The sequence below is a fragment of the Trachinotus anak genome, unplaced genomic scaffold (genome assembly GCF_046630095.1).
Source record: "Trachinotus anak isolate AG129_WGS33_773 ecotype Australia unplaced genomic scaffold, CSIRO_AGI_Tana_v1 ptg000004l, whole genome shotgun sequence".
NCBI lineage: Eukaryota > Metazoa > Chordata > Actinopteri > Carangiformes > Carangidae > Trachinotus > Trachinotus anak.
Window position 1 is genome coordinate 22,484,721 of NW_027273855.1, and position 20,773 is coordinate 22,505,493.

General features: G+C 38.2%; 1 protein-coding gene and 1 long non-coding RNA gene across 2 annotated transcripts; one reads left to right on the forward strand and one right to left on the reverse strand.

Annotated features, from left to right (window-relative positions):
* Positions 1 to 273: 273 nt before the first annotated feature.
* rap1aa (RAP1A, member of RAS oncogene family a) lies at positions 274 to 12,407 on the reverse strand. Its single transcript, XM_071477125.1, has 9 exons — positions 12,271 to 12,407; positions 10,701 to 10,863; positions 8,305 to 8,392; positions 6,627 to 6,695; positions 6,445 to 6,501; positions 6,215 to 6,355; positions 5,169 to 5,312; positions 3,683 to 3,801; positions 274 to 1,020 (listed from the first exon to the last, which is right to left on the reverse strand). The coding sequence occupies exons 3-8, from the start codon at positions 8,359 to 8,361 to the stop codon at positions 3,712 to 3,714; spliced, it is 558 nt and encodes a 185-aa protein (XP_071333226.1). The 5' UTR covers positions 8,362 to 8,392; positions 10,701 to 10,863; positions 12,271 to 12,407; the 3' UTR covers positions 274 to 1,020; positions 3,683 to 3,711.
* LOC139620992 (uncharacterized) lies at positions 11,521 to 18,408 on the forward strand. The gene is made up of 3 exons (XR_011690906.1): positions 11,521 to 11,814; positions 12,244 to 12,371; positions 14,665 to 18,408. It is a non-coding gene; the product is annotated as an uncharacterized lncRNA (long non-coding RNA).
* Positions 18,409 to 20,773: the final 2,365 nt, after the last annotated feature.

Consider the following 20,773-nt stretch of genomic DNA (forward strand, 5'->3'; position numbering starts at 1 on the left):
CGACAGGAAAACACTTTTACACCTTCAGCGTGCTGAGGCTCTCTTGCAGGTACTGACTGTCTCACAGCTGTGTGTGCTACAACAGCAAGACAGGAAATTTACAAGGACATCACCAGCTTCAGGTACTGTCTGCTGTGGAGAAAATGGGACTGAAAAGTTGGTTTAACCCACATACTCATATCTATAATTATATTTCATAATTATCATAATTATCGACAACAATAAAAACATTTAACAAGACTTTCAATAAGAAAAATACAAGACCAAAAATAATGAAAATGTACTAAAATTTAATCATTCATAAAAGCTGGAAAATCATCTGTGACAGGGTAAAACAAGAAGCAATATTAGAGTTGGTTTAGTACAATATATTTTCAGCCTCAAGACACAAATTAGAACAAACCATTTCCCCCCCATCAGTCTATAAAATACTAATTTCCTTAGCTTTATTATGCAAAAATGGAAGTAGAATATATTATGGGAAATATGGAAGGCTTGCAGCTCTCAATATAAAACAAAGTCACTTAGGAAAGATGTTACCTCATCAATACACATCCTTGTAAGTAGGAACAAGTAATTTATGGACAATGATGCATCTTTGTTGACACCGTTAGTGCAGAAATGTATGAAAAGGCCAACATTTAACAAGGTTTCTTTTGCAAATGTATTGTCACAATATGCCCAGGACTGATGTTACTTTTAATAAAATGTTTTAGTTCCCGTATATGGATTTTAAACCCATGGTCTCTTCTTTTATACTGATATTTCCAAAAGAAAGACACCTTGAGAAGAAAAAAAAAAAAACAGACAAAAACAAGAGTTGTCATCAGGCTGACAATACAAAAAAAGAGACAAATTTCTTTGCTATTAAAAAGCAGAGAAGAATTTCTTGAGAGTATGTGCCATCTCCTGCCATTTTGCGAGTGGTGAAGTATCTCTGTCAGCCTTTTTCAAAATGCTCTGGAGTGGACTTGGAATGCTGGCACGATCCACTGGGAAACAGTTAATCATTACAAGTTTCTGCAAGGAAGAAAATAAAGTAGTGTCAGTACATCTCATCAAAAACGTGCAGGACACAAGCTGTCTGCACTGCATTTTCATCCATCAATAAATTTTAACTATGTACACTGTCAAGCTGAGCAAGCTTCCATCCCCCCCCCCCCTGTACATGTTGTACTGCTCTGCTTGTTTGGTAAAGTAATGCTGCTGATATTCTGTATTTTAAAAATGGCGACTTTCTCCTTGCAGATGAGTGAGGGGGTAATCACATTAAATCTCAATTAAAAAGTAATTTATGTCCCACTTCTCTTGAATCCCTGGGGTCCTGGTCAACGTTTTGGTGTCAGGTGTGCCACAGTAAATCAAAGTACAGCTGATCCTGGTTTCAGTGTTTCTGTTGTGGCTTGCTAATAACATTCATTAGTGCACGTTAGATGTAACAATAAATAATGTCTGGGGGATGTAACAAAATTGTCTGATGGGGTCTGGCAGTTTGAGTTCACTGTTTCAGAGACTCGATCTTTTTTCTAAATTTATCCCAGTGAGATTAAGAATATGGCTTTTGAACTGCGATGACATTTCATCAGCATTTAAGTTGATATGACAAAGTTGTTAGCAAACACCTGCTTATTTACACATTCAGCAGCTACAGAGCAACATTAGCAGCAGTTCAGAGTCGTATTTCTTTTCGCCTGATGAATTTCAGCTCTGTCTCTACAAACTCTGGAGGGAAATATCTGTTTCTTTCTCTGCTAAATGTTTCACTGTGTTCACCAGGTAGTCTAACATTGCCGTTTGGTGCTGAGCAGGTAGTGTAGAGCAGCTCTTTAAAGCTTTTTTTCACGAAGGCGGAGCGAGTGAGCTAAAACAGTAAAGCTGCAGGTCATAGGGGTAAAAGATCAGCTGAAACTCATTATAAAGCTCAAGACAGGTGATAAATCTCTGTAGAAGTCTTTGGACAAGCTCACTGAATGTTTGACATCCTCACAGAACAAAATGTACAATATGATCGATGTCCAAGAATGGACAAGTCATATCTGTTGCAGACATCTGTCAATAAACCTGTTAGAGCTTGAGATTTACCAGACCAGTGTTTTTGCACATTTTAGTTCATCTCGCTCTTCATACAAATCATACACTAAAAGGACAGGTTCACATCTTTTCTGTCCTCAAAGACCATTCAGGTGCCCGTATGAAGATTAAAACTGGTTTTGCTTGGTGTAATGATCCTTGATATTCATCCTGGATATTACAAGTTTCTAAAGGGTGTACTGTTTTGAGGGACAGAACCCGTCTTTGTTCTCTGCTAAAGTTGTTGCATTGTGCAAAGTTGATCTGAAAGCCAATATGAGGCTTCAGCAGACCAATCAAGACAGTGTTTCCTTGCTTAGCTGCAGTGGAGGGATTCTAACAAGTAAAGATTTTAGTACCACAAAGACTTTGTTGTAACTTTGGAGGATCCACACAACAAATCTGGATGTTGTTCCCCATCTCTCTTGTTGAAAGTGCACTAGGAGGGGACCTTTTAGTGGCCAGTATCAACTGGAGGAATGATTACAGCAGATAAAACCTGTTTCAGTGCTCATACCTGACTAGACTCGAAAAATTGTGAACCTGTCCTTTTACCTTTCCTTAAACTATTCCTTTATCCTTTGTTGTGCTTTCAGTTTTTTAACATTTGTTTTTTCTGCCCTCTGTGATTTGAAACTTGGTAATCCATCACTGAGAACATCATGCTGAATCAAGGGTGTGGTGGTAGGAGATGCTGTATGCCGTGCAAACTGTAAAGCCCCCTGAGGCAAATTTGTAAGATTGAGCTATATAAATAAAAATAAAATTGACTGTTTCATTCATGTCAAAGTTAGATTGTTATAGTGTTGTAATGCACTGCAATTTAACTCAAAAGTCAGGCACAACATCATGATGTGATGGATTCAAACAAGCTTTAAAGTCTCCAGAGGCTGATTTTCACATCAAAGACTGAAAACCAGTGACTCACATTCACACTCAAACACACATAAAATGAACAACAATGTTATGCTGTGAGAAACATTGGCTGCTAATGTTAAAACTCTAGTACATCAGAACATAACATTATTTGGGGTAAATGGGCCTGAACATGTAAAACTGGTTGATTGAAGTACAATTACAGTTCCATTGATCTGACAGCAGGTGGAGCCACAATATTCATCAAAGGCTTAAAACTGGACAAATTTACATAAAACATTATCAGCCAACTTTGATCAAATAAAAAGTGAAGCCATAAAATAGACTGTCACACATATAGGTTTCAGTAATTTAGATGAAACTGGACATTGGTTCAAGGTTTCCCTTCCCAAAAAAAACCAAAAAAACTTAAAACTGAGGACAGTGCCTGATTGGCACCACAAGACTAAAAAGGCTTTACTTTATTCAACCCCCCACCAAAAGACTAGCTTTTAAACCTACAGAGATGCTTCATGAGTCATCAATGTTTCATACACATCAGTGATGTTTTCAATTCCATTTGCTGAGTGTTTCCTGTTACTGCAACACACCACTTGCTAGCTTTCTGTCAAGATTAATTAAATCACCTCAATAATTATTGTAATAGACCTCTAAACGTTCAGTGACAATCGGAGCTCAGTGAGCAGCGGGAGCTCTGCACATGTCTGGAATAAATTTTGTACTGACACCCACTCACCTGGCCTGGAGCGACTGTGGGAGGGCATTTTAGAGCAGTGTGCAACCTGACTTCTTTTTTGTCTTCTTCTTTTCCATCGGCGTTTTTCTGTTGATCTGCCGCACCAAATCATAGAAAATCTACAACAGAGAAAGTTCAGTGGTCTTAACAATTTGCCTCAGCAGTCACAACTGATGTCTTCAAGTGAAAGTCACTGACGCCATTTTAGCCACTTCCTCATGAAATGGAAGTAGAGCACATTAAGGAAGATAGGGAAAGAGTTGCAGCTCTCAATGTAAAAAAGTCACTTAGGAATGATATCAATACAAATGCTTTTTTGTTGACACACTTAAAGCAATGTCAGATACCTGACATTTTGCATTGCTTTGGTCTCTTCAAAAACATCTACAACAATCAGGCCTCTTGTAATCATATATAATCATACAATTAAACTCAGGGGATCAACTTGTGGAACTCTTTACCCACAGAATTTAAAGTGGATCATGACTGGCATCATTTTAAACTCAAGCTGAGTCATTTAGGATCTGGAGCTTCTCATTGAGTTTTATAGTCATTTTATTTTATTGTTTGTATTGTTTTGTGCTGTTATGCATTTTATTGTTGTGTATTTTAAAAGCCTATCTAAGGCCAGGCATTGTAAATTAGCATATAAATGCTGTGGTATGTGTCACTGGTTTATGCTATGTATTTATTATCCCTCCTCTAGGACTGGGTGATAACGCCAAAAAATAAAATCTCACTGAAGCATGTTTAAAACATTTTATTTTTAGGACTTGATGTGCCTTACGGTTGAGCAAGAAAAATTAAAGATGCAAAGCTGTCATCATTACACATGTAAAGAAAAAAACATACAGGTTCTCCCTCTCAGCTATGGGCTGCTTCATCTACACAGAGCACCATCCTCCACTTTAATAGTCTGTTCCAGCACAGAGTAGAAACGTCTGCACACTAATTCATGTGCTCCTGCTGTTTGTGTTTCTGGAAGTGGACTGGACATCAGCCCAGTAACTGCAGACAGCTAGTGTTAGTTACTGCACCCAGGAGTCAGGGAGGGTCAAAGCAGAATCTCCACACTGTTCGGAGGCTGCGGGGGCTTTGATACCTTGTATCCAAACACGAACTTGAGAGCACAGATCAATGTGCAGAATCCTTTTTCAGTCAGTCTTGCTCGTAGATGCGACTGTTCAAAATTACAATGCGATCGCCACAGGCAGTTAGCCACCTGAAGTCAGAGCAGCGCCATAAACTGCGGCTCGTTGTAGTTTACGAGACTGTCGTGACTCAAAACAGCTAATGTTGCTAGCTGTCATCTACATTACGTTCTAATTAAAAGTAAACTTTTTATGCAAACTGTAACGACTCAATCTTCACGATGCAGACATTTAATAAATCCTACAAATGCGCAAGTTCAAATTAATTGAACTGATTCAATTTATATCCCAGCCCTGCTGTATACAAATAAACATTAAATAAAATAAATACTTACCTCGTTAACGTTGATCTTTGATTTAGCTGAAGTCTCTAAAAAGGCACAGTTGTTCCACTGACGGGCCAGGTTCTGACCCTGCTCCTTGCCGACCACACGCTCATCCTCCAGGTCGCACTTGTTTCCCACCAGGATCATGGGAACCTGATTGATTAACAGAAATGCCAAAGGAATGTTCAAAGCAATATCTCAACTTATACAGCAGTTACACAGCCAAATATAAGTCATTTGTGTCTACAATGCAATGTTTTATCATCCACTACAGGTTCATGATCTGTACAGCTTGTTTTGGCAAAGTGAGACCTTAACCAAGACGCAGTCTTATCAACAATTTGCTATGAATAAGTAAAGCACACACTCAGCATGTCGTATATCCTCGCTCTAAATTAAGAGATGAAGAGACCAAGATTGAAAGTGGCAGATAGAATCTAACAACAGCTCTGACATTTCAACCGTGTCACAAAGTTCCTGCCCCCCCTTCGCTGTGCCCTCTTTCCCACAGAGCTGACTCTAATGAGGGAGTGATGAGTCTCAGAGGTGACACAGGAAGATTATACTGAGTAACACCAAAGGTTATCACTGAAGAGAAACTCTCCACGCACAGAACTCGTGTCTTGTAGTGCTGCGCGTCTGAGTGAGTCAGAAAGATGAAGTTGTTAATCCTGATTCATACAGTGTAATCTACGGAAATACTATTGCTGTCCAATGGAAACCATGTATCTTCAGATATGCTGACTTTGAATTAGATAAGAGAGAGATAAGACTTCATTGATCACTGACGGCAAACATTCATTACTGCAGCAAAGAGGCAGGCTTACATTAAGAAAACAGAGAAAGAACTACTGGGGGGGAAAAAAACAGGAGATTAAATTAAGTATAGAGGTAACATGAAAAATGCTTTATACAATACATACATTACAAATTCTCCCACTTTTTAAGCAAAATAACCCATTAAAAAAAAAACACTTTGAATTATCTGAATTGCGTTGTCACAAAGCTGGAAACAATCTTTTTTTATAAACGTTTTAAAACTGTATTCCACTCACATCCTCAGTGTCCTTTACTCGCAGGATCTGTTCCCGGAGGTCCTGTAGGTCGTTAAATGTTGACTGTGCCGTAATGGAGTACACCAAAGCAAAGCCTTGGCCATTCTTCATGTACAGGTCCCTCATAGCTGTGAACTGCTCCTACAGAACAAAAAACAGATGGGCCAGACCGTCAGCTGCCTTATTTTCTCAGACCCCTTCATCTGAAACCTGTGTCTGACTTCACTTACTGTTCCAGCCGTGTCCAGGATTTCAAGCATACATTGCTGCCCATCAACCTCGACTTGCTGGAGAAAAACAAAAACCAGCATATTTTTTATATGACAGTTGAAGGCATTTAAACAGTCAATCATTGAGTTGCTTTAATAAACTTTAAAAAGAAATCATGTTTAAATTGTGTTTCCGAGCTTACCTTTCTGTAGGAATCTTCTATTGTGGGGTCATACTTCTCCACAAAAATGCCTTGCACAAACTGGACTGTCTGGAAAGGACAAATGAAGCAAAAACGTCAAGACAACACATCATTATTGATCCAGAACTGACACACTAGTAAAAGTACCATGTAGCTTATTGTGAGGACAGTGAGACTAAAAATACAGCAAGGACATTTCATAGAAATCCAAAATAAACACCTTGAGTCACCATCAGTAGTCATCTTTGGCTTGAGGCCAGCTTAACTTTTAAGTTTCATTATGTTGTTGAAGCTGTCGAGCTCCAGACTCAGACTTATTGTTTTCCGTCAGTCTTTCTTAGTTTTTTATGGCCTGGTGAAATATTAACTCTTGAACATTTTACAGACAAAACACTGTATCCTTCAAGCTCTGGAAGTGCCACAGAAGATACATTTTAAAAATACAAAAATTTGTGCACAGAATTTAATAATTCCAGCTTGATGTTTGAAGACGATGGCAAAGAAAATATTTATGAAGCACTCAAGAACCCTGAGGGTGAGTGTTCATGATTATATATATATATATATATATATATATATATATATACACATACACACACACACACACACACACACACACACACACACACACACACATACATATATATTTGTTTTTTTTTACAGCAAAGCAGTGCATTTTCCCATGATAGGGTTTCTGCAGGAACCAATCACTAAATTTAAGACTTTTAAGGCATTTTTAATACCGTAGAGAACACAATTTAAAAACTGTTTAACAGTCATACCGCTGTGTGAAAGATATCAGTGAAAACCAGTAACATGACATTTTTGTCACTTCTTCCCAGCTCATCAGCCTGGAAGCCAGACCAATCAGCAGACCAATCATGCTTATTTGCTCTGACAGATGGGTCTGGCTCCCCTCCCGTTCCGACAGATCCTGAGACAGGTTGGACCAATCACAACCATTTATCTATAATGGGATGGGTTTGATATCATGACTGACACGGGAGAGCTGTGGAGGCATTTCCATTAACAACCAAGATGGCTGTGAATTGGTCACATTTGCGAATTGGTCTGGTGATGCCAGGCTAGTCCTAATAACATTATTAATAATCATTACATACAACCTGGCCCTGGATAAGCAGCAGAAATGGATGGAAGGATTAACAAATCAAAAAGTAATCAATCAATTTAAGGTCCACATATAAATTTTACATTAGAGGTCTAGAACGGTCAGTTTTTTAAAATAATCCCATATAACAACCTGTTAGAAATAATATTATTGCCTATGTCAGGCTAGAAAAAATATTTATGACATTTGTAAATAAAATTTGACTTTTTATACTTTATGGCCCTTTTTGAGGAAAACTAAAATTAATTCATTTTTTGACTTTAAGACCTGTTGATACCCTGTGTAAACATTTAAATGATCTCATCAAAAACACAGTGTTGTGTTAACGGTTGATGCAGTTTTTGTAGTACTAAGAATCTGTCTACAGTTTTATAGAATATATTACAGTTTTTTTTCTCTTATATTTTAATTTTAGTTTTTAAAGCACACAAATATATTGTACACGGCTTCATAATCACATCAATAATATCAATACCATATAATAAAAACTACAAAGCTGTAATCAGTGTATTGACTCAGTTCGGTGCTGCCGCTGATGCCATATCTTACCAGCGCTGATTTTCCCACGCCTCCTGATCCCAGCACCACTAGCTTGTACTCACGCATGGTGGGCAACTTTACTGGACAGCACAAGAGTCTGTGAAAGTACAGAGGACGGATGATAAATTGAGACAGAAAGTAGCTTTGTTGTTTTCAGCTACAGAAAAAAAAAAGTCAGCTGAATCTAAGCAAGCCTTAACTTCTTCCAGATTACCCTGAGCCAAGGAAAATATCAGTAAGAGTTATTTTAATTATCTGACCAAAATGATCCCATCCCTCATCCATAACACACCATGACAATATTTCCTTTGAACTGAGGTATTTCTGAGAGTAAAACTGATGTAACGTTCTTCTAGACAGGATCAATAACCCACAGAAAGGCCTGTCTGTTTGTAACCCAAGAATTTTTGCTGCACGACACCATAATCAAAACTCCAGCATCACACACAATGTGTACTGGAAGTAGTTAACCTCACAGCTAAGTTGATGGCAGTGTGAGCGCCCTGTAGTACAGTATCTACCACAATGAAAAAAAAAAAAAAAAAAAAAAAATCACTGCTGACATCAACAGATTAAAACGTCACTTCACTGCCAAAAAAAATGAGCTCTCTCCCCCACCCACTACCATGGGACTTCAGTTGTCATGATGATATGGGTGTTGCCTCTTAAAAAAAATAAAAATAAAATAAAATCAAGAAGCACTGAAGGAAACTACAGCCTGGCTCCTTAACTACAGTCCAATGCTTCACCTTGTATTAACAGCCAATAATGAAGTACATCCATGATAAAAAAAATAATTAAATTAAACCCAAAAGACACTGTGGAGCTCATTAAAGTGCAGTAGATACTGAAAATGGCAGCACAGTTGATAGGTAAGAGTTCCAGTGCCACAAATAACTTAATCTCATTACAAAACGGAGAAGAAAGGCCGCGGAGAATGACCTATCATCAACTCCATCAGCCTGACACAGTTTAGACAGCGTGCATGGCCTAGAAAATACTGGCAGCAGAAAGAACTGCCACAGGCACGAAAATGTTGAGGATGAAGACAGATATTTTTTCCTAGAATTAGTTAGTGATCATCCACAGATGCAGGGATTACCCAGTGTATATCAAATGACAAAATCATTCACAACTTTTCTGATTATTATTATTATTATTATTATTATTATTATTATTACTATTATAATAAATGCCTCATTAAGGCCTTGAGTATTCATTTTCTTTTGTGGTGTCATTTTCACAAATATTCAGTTTTAGTTTTGTGTTTTATTGGCTAAAAATATGTGTAACAATAAATACCAGAATACTGTATTCTGGTATTTATTTTAGAATAAAACCTGTCATTGTTGAAGGTTTCTGAAAATAATCAGAACTGTCAGATATGTATGTGAGAGTTCAGATTATTTCCAGAGATAATTTAAGTAAATCTTTCTAATCTTTCTAGCCCTTCCTGTGCACATTGATAGATTTGACTTAATGTTGGTGTGAAATTAAAGAGCACAAGATATGTGGGGCAGCCAATAGTCACATAACAATACTGGTTACAAATATGTATAATGGCAGATGTGGTGAAAAGTTTTAAAGTACTGCTTTTGAGGACCTTTGTTTTAAATGCTATTCTAAAATGCAAATGAAGTCTTTATTTGATGTACAAATGTCAAAGAGGGGGTGATGCACAATAAAATCTCATTTAAGAACCTCTTTGAATCTGCTAATCACAATACATCTGTGGGACCTTTGTCAAATGTTGAGACAAACAATACAAAAACCACTCTTGTCACATTGACCAGCATTTGCAATTCTAACTACGATGCATGAAGCACCACCAGAAACCCACAGTGTGAGACAGGCACACGAGGCACTCTACAAAGAGCCATTGTAATGACCCTCCTCTACTCAAGTACGCCATACAAACAGAAAATAGAGATCAGAGGGTGCATGCATGACCACTGCACTGAAATCATTACCAGTGAGGGGGTGCACCTAGGGGGGGAGGTTGACGCCAACGTGTACAAGATGCATTTGTTTGCCTGGAAATGCACGCAAGGGCAAATCGCACCATGTTTAAAATGTAAATTTATGTGTGTGTCACAAAACTAGCAACATCTGATAAGAAACCTAAGCCTTCGGCTGATTAGATATGAGCTTGGACTCAAGGATGAAGCACTCAAGCTGAAACCTTCACCAATCCTACTCATTAATTTTTGCTGGCTTTGCTGATGAGAGTGCCCTCTTGTAGGGGGACCACAATGCTAACAGCTAATTAACACTTCATGTCACTTTTATGATGAAGTAGTAAAATGTAGATAAATACCTAACCCAATTTGTAAATGCACAAAGCCTTTCACAAAAGTGTACTTTGCAGAAAATCTGTACAGTCAAACGAGAAGAGCTTAACCTACTGTGTACACGGCTGCTGCAGATGACAACTCCCTCTACATCTGGGGAGGAGGGGTGGGGGGGCAGCAGGTCCTCAGGTACACTGATGTCAGCTAGCAGGTGTTGAGGGTTGGTCGGGAGCCAGAAAGCAAGGTTACACCAAACTGCTCAGACAGGAAACTGGCCCTAAAGTAAACCGATGTAACATTTGTGTCAGCTTTACACAGCAAACTGGATTTATTCACTAGAAATCTCTGTTTAGAAATGCAGAAACAGTTAGAGAAACAGGTAATTAGTAGAATTACTGACATCATCTGCAAGGTGAGTTCATGATGAATTTCTCGTTGCCAGGTAAAAAAAAAAAAAAAAAAGCTGTGTGGATCTACTTTATGGAGTCAGGAGGTGAGTTGTCACATGTTACATAACAAACAAAGCTGTTAATAGTTATTCCTCGAAAGACCTGTTGCTGATCAACACCTAAACTGCAAAAAAAATATATGTTGGTCTGAACTCTTTATCTCAAAGTCAGTGGTTTTCAGTCTCCTGTGTTTAACGGGACGACTCTTCTACTTTACAGTTCAAGCCAGAACAGAAAATCTTGAATCGAAAGAAAAGGAGCAAGAGGATTTTTAACTGAACAGAAAGGCAGGCGCATCTGAAAACTTTGTAAAAGTCTATCTTGTTCAACTATGGCTTTAAATCTTAAGAGTGGTGAATCTTTTGCGTCTGATACATGAAATAAAGATTAACTTATTTTCGTGACAACTTCAAGCGTAGTTGGTTTCGAAAGGAAGGGTGTGGCTAGTAGTTTCCCAACGCAGTGGACTGTGACTGTTAAACCGCTTAGAAAAATGAGTTTAAAGCGGCGGTATTAACGGGGCCAACATGTAATTAATACGAATTAACTTTAGATTTGAGAGGCGGTAGCAAAAAAGTAGCTCGATTAGCACTAAGCTTGACAACTCTTACGTTAGCATTCGGCTAGCAGCAACGTCGGGGCAATGCTAGCTAACGTTCCTGGGTGTTAGCCTGGGGGAGAGACGGCGAGCTGTGCTCCAACACCCCGCTAAGTGAACTAACATCGGCTCGGTAGAGAGGAAAAGGCTGAGCTCTCAGTTTAACGTTACTTCGTATCTGGTAAACACTGAACTCAAATTTAAGTTCCCGTAACAGTTTAGGGAACACTGGGAGCTAATAAGTTAGCTAGCCAGTTAGCATCAGTCTGGACTTTCAAATCTCCCTTTTTCCAGTTTCTTTTAAGTTTTAATATTTGCACGTTTTGAGCATGTGGATAAGCTGGTACACATCTGAAGGCAAAGGAGACACAACAGGAGATGAAATAAGTTGAACCACAAACCGAGTTTTCGTTAGTTAGTCGTTAGCTGACGTTAGCTACTCATCTAGCCTGGAAGCTAAGCTATTTCACCCACAACAATTATTCAGCAAACACTGGAGCCAGAAGCCGTTTTAGTATCTGACCGGAGGCACATAAATGTTCAGGGACTGATCGTTAAATGAATGGAGGTACAGGCTGGATAACTAGCGATCACACTGGTCATTTTACAGAGGAGCAAAGCTTGATGAGACACTCACCGTGTTCCGCTGTGTGTGCGCTAAATCACACTGTGAATGTACGGAAGGGTCCGGACGGCCGCCGCTGATTGGACCAGAGTCAGCCAATCACAGCCAAACAGGTGAGAGTGCACACTAAACTTATTCTTTATTCACACCTCAAACTGTTTTTTATTACAGCCACAAACTGAGTGGGCTGGTTTCTCATATTGTGTTATGTATAAGTTATATTATATCATAAAGTGACCTATTGAAAAGATCAGAGAAGTGAGGCACAGTCACTTCTGCAGAAGAGGTTAATTAATTAATCATACAAATTAAAAAAGTAACTGCTAGCAGACAAATCAAAGTAGTGAGGTAGAAATAACTGTTATCAGTTCATCAAAAACGCCAAAAGATTTATGGTTCAAGTTTCTGAAATGTGAGAATTTGCAGCTTTTGTTTGTCTTATCTGACAGTGAACTGAAAATCTTTGGATTTCTTAAAAAACTCTTTGTGTGACAAAACAAGTGATTTGATGACACCACCTTGGGCTTTGGGAAATTATAATGCACTATATTTTATAAGCCATCATATGATTGTACACAAAATTAATAGTTGACAAACAAAAAATTTACTAAAAAAATAACTGCAGTGGAGTACAAGGAGTAATGGCATCAAAATGAAAATAAAAGTAGCCTCAAGTACAAGTACCTTGAACCTGTACTTAAGCTCAGTACTTGAGTACATGTACTGTTCATTCCAGCACTGGAGATTAGTGAACTGTGTCTGCTGGGAACACATGAATTCATACAATTACAGGTGACATCCCAAGTTGTTTGACTGATCAATTACTCAATTCAACAGAAAATTAATTGCCAACTTTTTGGATAATCAATCAATCAATCGACCAAAGCAAGATATCTGAAGGCACTGCATTGGGCTTTGGGAAATTATAACTGGCATTTACAGAGTAAAGGCTTATTAATGAATCAAGAAAATAAAAAATAGAAATACAAAATAAATAAATAACATTAATAATAATAATCGTGTGTTGCAGCCCTACATCCAGTGGTGGAATGCAACTTAGCAAATTTTCTCAAGTACTGTACTTAAGTACAATTTTTAAGAACTTATATTTCTACTCCATTACTGTATATTGTTCTTTTTATTTCACAGCATTTATTTGACAGATTTAGTTACTTTACAGATTCAGATTGTTAATACAAAGTATAATCATATATTAATTCAATTCAATTCAATTTTATTTGTATAGTGCCAAATCATAATATACATTATCTCAAGGCACTTTACAGGGTAAGGTCAAGACCTTACTTTGTTACAGAATAAACCCAACAGTTCCCACAAAGAGCAAGCGCTTGGCGACAGGGGGGAGGAAAAACTCCCTTTTAACAACCTATTATAACATATTATTATGGACTGAGCTACACAGAAGTACATAAAGTAGCTGAATTACCCCTCTATCTACAGTTTTGACAATACTTTTACTTCCACCACTGTCCACATCCCAGCTCTATAAAAGAAACATGCTTCACAGTTTGACGTCTGTGACATCAATGTTGTGAGGATTATTACCAGTTGTGGAAAAAGTACTCAAAACATTTACTTAATTAAAGGCACCAAAACAACAAAACAACAAAAATCTTGCAAAAGTGCACTTCAGCAAGTATTATCAGCAAAAATGTACCTAAAGTATCAAAAGTAAAACCGGATGTAAAAATGGATTGTTAATATATAACAGCACGTTTGCTGCTGTAGCTGCTCGAGGTGGAGCTGGTTTTTACTTCTTTATGTACTTTGCGTATCACACGATAAATTTGAGGGGTTGTGAGATCATTTGAGAGGAAAGGAAAAAAAAAATAGTTTTCTTATACAAATCTGCAGCTTTTTTCAGATAAATAGAAGGTTTCCTCATTTTCTAAAATGTAGGACAAGCGCCTCTGAAAAGAAAAAAGGCTGTGGAGGAGAAACCTACTTCATCTTACATAACGCCATTTGCATTTTCTGTTCAGTTCAGACAATGGCATTTAGCAATTTGCCCTTTGTTTATATTCATATTCATATAGCATCACATAACATGTCAAACATCACATTTGATTCCCAAACACTCTACACACAAGTGGGAAATACACAGCAGACTGAGGGCAAGTGGCTTGTTGATGAAAAGTAGCACAGCTGCACTGAGAGCTGGTGTTTGGCAGGTGAGTTTTGAGGTGATGTTTGAAGTTGAATCCAGTAACAAGTGCTTTGATGCCCCCACACCCCCACCCCCTCGATGTGACATAAAATGCCATTCAAGGTCTTGTCTTTGTTCACTGTGGCGTTCAGAATTGCACTGAGATGGGATTTCCTTAATGCGAGGAAACAGCAAGGTTGTTTTCTGACATCGATACAGTTTTACCATCTGATCCCAAGGTTGTTTGTTCCTGATCCATCACTCTATACCATCGGGGAGGCGTCTGATCAGTCCCAAATTCATTCTGCAGGATGACTGAAAACAACCCCAAACATACAGCCAGAGTCATAAAGAACCATCCTCACAGTCAAGAAGAACAAGGAGTCCTGCAGCAGATGGTCTGGTCCCCACAGAGCCCTGATCTCAACATCCTGGAGCCAGTGTGAGATTGCATGAAGAGACAGATGACACTGAGACAGCCTACATCCACAGAACTATGATGACTTCTCCAAGACGCTCAGAACAACCTACCTGCCAAGTGTCTTTAAAAACTGTGCATACGGAGGAGAACTGGTGCTTTTTTAAAGGCAAAGGGTGGTCACATCAAATAATGATTACTTTTAAAAGCATCCTCACTTTTAGGTCCTGAAACCTTTGCACAGTACAATAAGTTGCTCACAGTATCAATCTGATTAGCTGTGTGAGCTGTGTGAAACACTTATGTAACGTGTGGTGTGACCTTTATTGTAGTCGCACTGCTCAGTTGAAATAAACGCACTTGCAATATGAACTGAATCCATATGAACTAACCTCATAAGGCAGAACATATTTAAGTTTTAGATCACGTGCGGCAGCTGTGCAGACCCAGTGCCTGCAGGTAGTCAGTGGGCAGACAGAGGTGCTGCTCTCAGCCACACCTGCAGCTCTGCGGCTGTGGTCACTGTGGTGTGTTGTATGAGGTGGAGGCAGCAAACCCGAGTCACTCAACATCTGTCCTGTTAATCTTCTAATCAACACAGCACTGCAAGTGGTGACTCCCCTCCCACGATGACTTTCTCTTTCAGTCTACCCACCTGAGAGGTTCATGTGTACACAACACAGACTCAGTGAAGAATAATATTCAGGCCTTTCAGGGCCATCATGGTTAGAGATGCAGAGCAAGTAGACACCACACAAAAGTCAGTCTCATTTTCAATACAGAGCATGCAGAAACTTTAAGCACACTCAGTTTTATGTTGCAAGCAGTCATATCACTTATGGATGTAACTTCGTACTGATGTGTTCACCGTGTTTAGGACTTTTTTTAGCCATGCAGGCAGCACGGTTCCTGTGATGGAAATGTTGGTCGACAGTCTGTCGAATGCTCTGGGCCGCACTGAAATATCTCAACAACTATCAGGTGGATTTCTGTTAAATTTTGTACAAACATTCATGATTCCCAGAGGGTCCTGACTTTGCCAACATCTGACCTTAGTTTTCACATACCCAGTGAAATATCTCAACGACTGTTACCAGATTTGGTGGACAAATTTACTTTACTAGTCATCAGTTTCTTTTATAGCTACTTTTCAGTTACAAAGTCATAGCTCTGTGATAGAAGACTTTTAAAAGCATATGTCTGTTCTTTTTTATCTTTAATATAACGTTATCCAGATGTAGGCTTTTGGCGCCAGGTTCTCTGTGTGTTATTATATGAAAAATTATTACACATCCCACTTCAAACTTTAAAAAAACCCTCAATATCTTTGGTTTATGATCAAATACCTAAAAATCCTCATTTGTACTTTGTGTTTAGGGCTAATTAGTAAATGTTAGCATGCTGACATGCTAAACTAAGGCGATGAAAAGGCTCTTGCTTGGTTAGCTAACACTATTTTGTCTCTAAGAAACATTTAATTCATGTAGGCGTGTCATTTGATTGGTAGTGTCTAATTATTATTATCTTCAGTTAATGATCCACTTTATATTTACTTATTTCCTGTCTGCCTGAGTGTTGGCATGACACACCCCCACATGCGAGAGCCCGACACCCAGCTGGTCACAGCTCAGTGACTGACCGGATTAGGTGAGTTACCCTTACTGCATATCTTCCTCATGACACCGGCTAAATCTGGATGTTGAGTTCATCACAGACAAGAGGCTGTTCATCATCAGATGACTTATGACTGCAAATATCATTTGATGCACTGTAAACCGAGGACAGTGTTGCCATGTTACTCAAACAAAGTGCTCCTGCTTTTATTCACACAAACAAATTAACGAGTCATCGCCACAGCCATCGTCATAAACTTCAGATGTGAAAGTTGTAAATTACAGGCCTAGAATCAGATAGTGGGGGAAGTAAATAGAGTTAAACACATTATACAGTTTCGATGATGTTGTTCTGTTGTCCTACAGACAGACCCATACTGTTGCATACAGGTCATGTTAGAAATAGCTCATTTGTTTTCCGTGTGCCCTGTGCCCATACAATAACTGAATAACAACTAAATGCATGCATGTTCTATGGTTATTAATTAGTAGTGAACTTTTTATACCACATTTTAATCAAATATTATAAAAACAATGAGGTCTGTTTAGAGAGAGTATATAATAATAGCTTATTTCCGGTATGGTTGTCCAGGTCTTCACTCTGCTCTAGGGATAAGATGAAGGTTGAAGAAAAGACTTCTTTTCTTAGTCATAGTTAACTTAATAATGTGACATATCAGTGGGTTCTTAGTTGCACTATTGCCCTCACCACTACATCCCTGTCAGTTCACTGCAACACTGGTGACTGAGCTTCAGGCCAAACTTGCAAAACAGAAGAGACTTTAACAGAAGTAATACACAGTGTGTGATATGAAGAGAATCCATGAGGCTCCATCCATGAGAAAAAAACAAAACATACTGCTTTAATATCCTCGCAGCTGCAGTCACTTTATGTGTCATCCAGTTACACTATCAGACAGATGTTGTCAGCTCGTGTCTGTTCATTTTTATTCACACCGTGTAATAGTGAAAATCCATCCGGTTGATTTGATTACTCCTCCTCCTCATTGTATCTCCCGTGATGAAATAACTTTGGTTCCATCTGATCTAAGCTTTCATTGTGCTGTTTGACCAGAGTCCAACCGCTGATCCCTGCAGTTTCTCCTCTCCACTCTCTCATCATCTCTGCCAATCTGCTTTACTTTGCAAAATGAAAAAAAGACACTTCTGACACAGGAGGAGGAGAGTTTTTTGTCCTTAAACTGTTTTATTTTATCTATTATTATATTATATTATATTATATTTTATCAAGTGGCCTGATTCACTGACCAATGTAAGAAGTCATAGGTCAACAAGGCTTGAAATGACCAGTGTTTAACTTTATTAAGACAACCGGACCGCATCAGGGATGAGAGTGGCCAGGAAGAGGAAAACAGAGAGAATATGGGGAAAAAGAAAAAGGGGGTGGAGAAAGAGAGAAAAAACAACAACAACAATAACAGCAAAACAACCACAGTAACATTAACAATAACTAACCATATCCACATTTATACTTGCTCTATAGTCATTAATCGTTAGACACACATATGTGTTTATGTGTGTGTGTGTGTGTGTGTGTGTGTGAGGTGAGGGGTAGGTGTGTATGTATGTGTGTGCGTTCATGTGTGTATGCATGTTTAAGTGTGTACCGATTTGTCATTGGACATGGTGGGAAGTTGTACTTTTTAAATATAAATTATTATTATTATTATTATATAATTTTTTCCTGATTCTAATGAAGAATTAAACCTCAAACATACCTGAAATGTTGTGTGTACTCTCCCTGTTGTCTTAAGTCTGCTAGGACTGCTCTTTGTATTGGTGCTGTTTTGTTGATATAGTTTTAGTGAATTTCCTCAGTTGTAGATTCACTCAGTTCACGTTTTCTTTTTTATGGTGTCTCTCACAGTATCGTTGAAGTGTCATAAACCACCTCCATGTTTGTCATAGTCGGGCTTCCTCTTCTCCTTCCGCTGGCCATTGGCTCCCCCTTCAGTGAGAAGTAGACAAAAGCTGAGTCTTTAAGGAAATCAAACCGTCAAAGCACTTGCACATAAGACTTTAGTTTGTAACAGTGCAGTAACATGAAAGTTACGAGTGCACCACACACAAAACAATTGTGTCGCTGTCTCCTCCTCTAACAGAGCCTAGCTGGGAATTTATGTCAGTTCAGCAGAACTTTTTTTTAATCACACAATAAACAAATTTGTTTTATGAGCTTTGAATTACATGTCAAAATAAGTGTGATATGACATAAAATTACCCGGTTGTTGAATATTTATTTTTATGTTTATCAAACACAAACTAAATTAGTGTCATAACTCATTTTATTTAGAAAGAACATTATATGTTGTAATTTTAAATCTAAATGATCATAACATTTCTCATGTTTCAGTTGAATCCCAATCCAATTACTTTACTCAAAGATTTATTAGAAACGGCTTGCACACAAAACTTGAAAATTATTACAGTACAGTAACATAAAAGTTATGGGCACATGGATAACCCAGTGGGCATTCGCTTTAGCTAGCACTTGCATTAGCAACCATTAGGGGAGGCGGCTGGCTCGACCCTAGGGGGCCCTGCGCCCAGCCATGCAGACAGACGACTCACTTCTGTGTCCAACAAAGAGATTTGTATTTGTTGAAAAAAAAAAAAAAAAAGACTGTGAATCAAAACTGAACAAAGAATCAGTGGTGAAGACACAGTAAAAGAAGAAATGATTATGGGGCCGTCTGTGTACAGACAGTTTTAGTTTTCACTGTGTATCTCTTTTACAGTGTCTTTGGTTAACCTCAACATTAATCATTCGTTCATAGTTTTGATTCACACAGTCTCTTTTTTTAGTAAAGACAAATCTCTTCGGAACAAGCACATTTTTTTTTCCACATGCACAAACTGAACTTCTCCTGCAGATTTATTTTACAGGTTTACAAAGGTTGATTTACAACCACAAACTTTAGAATTATCTGTCAACATCACTTTACAAGCTCAAAATCACTGAGCACTAATTTGAGCCTGGATAATTATGGGGTGGAGTCATGTGCATGACTTACCAATTCTTGCCAGTTTGTGGAGGACCATAAGGTGTGGTACTGGCTTGAGTTGGACTCTGCCATGCCTATGAAAACACATAACGACATTTAATACAAGTCTCCGTTGCAGAGCAAACAAGGACATTTAAAGCAGCTCTTCTTTTGATTATGAAATGTTTTAGACTTAACATAAAAGATTTATCATCCATTTAAACCTCCTTTAGCATTTACTGTAAGTATAAAAGCATGAAAATTAACTAATATAAATTTACCAGTTCAAGCACAACCAGCAAAGGTGACATTTAAAAGAAGCTACAACTAACCACAGTTGGGGTTTTTGTTAATATATGTGTACAGATACAAAACAGAAAACGGAGATTTCTGATCCTGGTTCATACACCTGAATCTGATAGGACAATGACAGTCCCTTCACAAAGCAGGGTCCAATCAGAAGGCAGGTGGTTCTGTTGCCTTCATCTCCACTGTAGATCCTGAAGGGTGTAGTAGATTTTCAAGATGGATGATGACGCAGGGTTGACAATATGCTGCACCTGTCAGGATTTTGCATTGGAGCTTTTAACTAAATACAAGGCTTAAATGTAACATATGTAATACAGCAGAAAAAAACATATTCTGCAAATGTCATATTTTAAAGAGTCAATGGCTTGCTCTCATCAGTCACTTGGGGAAACTAAGCCTCTAATCTACAGTAGCTGTGTCGGAGAGCAGGTCTACATTAGAGCTGTTTCTGGTTTCTCTTACGCTCTTCTATCAGGACATCTCAGTGTGATGAAGCTTGACGAATCAGGAGAGGATTGTCTGTATTTGTTTGTGACCTCATAACAGAATAAAACATCTTTCACCTGAACGTGTAATCATGTACCTGGGCAGTAAATAGTCCTGTTCAGTGATGCTGCTTTCATATCCAGGATGATGCGAAACCTGTTTCATGAACATCATGAAGCTTTACATTGATCAACGGTTGCAGATGATGTTTACTGTTAATGTCAGGATATTAACCTTTGCCACTATCTCTGTCACAGGGAGGTTTTTTTCTGCATTGCATACTTTTACCTACACTTCAAATACATTTTTCTGTTTTCACTTTTACTAATGGGACATTTGGAGTGCAGGACTTTTACTATTTTATAGTTTAGTATTTGTGCTGTTATTTAAGAAAAGGAAATAATTATTTCTTCCACTACTGATGCAGAGTAATTCAATTAAATTTAATTCATTTAATTTTATTTGTATAGCACCAAATCATAAAATACATGATCTCAAGGCACTTTACAGGGTAAGG

Excerpts from the sequence above, each read along its gene's own strand:
- rap1aa (XM_071477125.1), bottom strand. The coding sequence starts at position 8,361 with ATGCGTGAGTACAAGCTAGTGGTGCTGGGATCAGGAGGCGTGGGAAAA. Across the intron at positions 6,696-8,304 it reads GCGTGGGAAAATCAGCGCTG|ACAGTCCAGTTTGTGCAAGG; the intron begins GTAAGATATGGC and ends TGTCCTTTCCAG. Across the intron at positions 6,356-6,444 it reads TCCTGGACACGGCTGGAACA|GAGCAGTTCACAGCTATGAG; the intron begins GTAAGTGAAGTC and ends TTTGTTCTGTAG.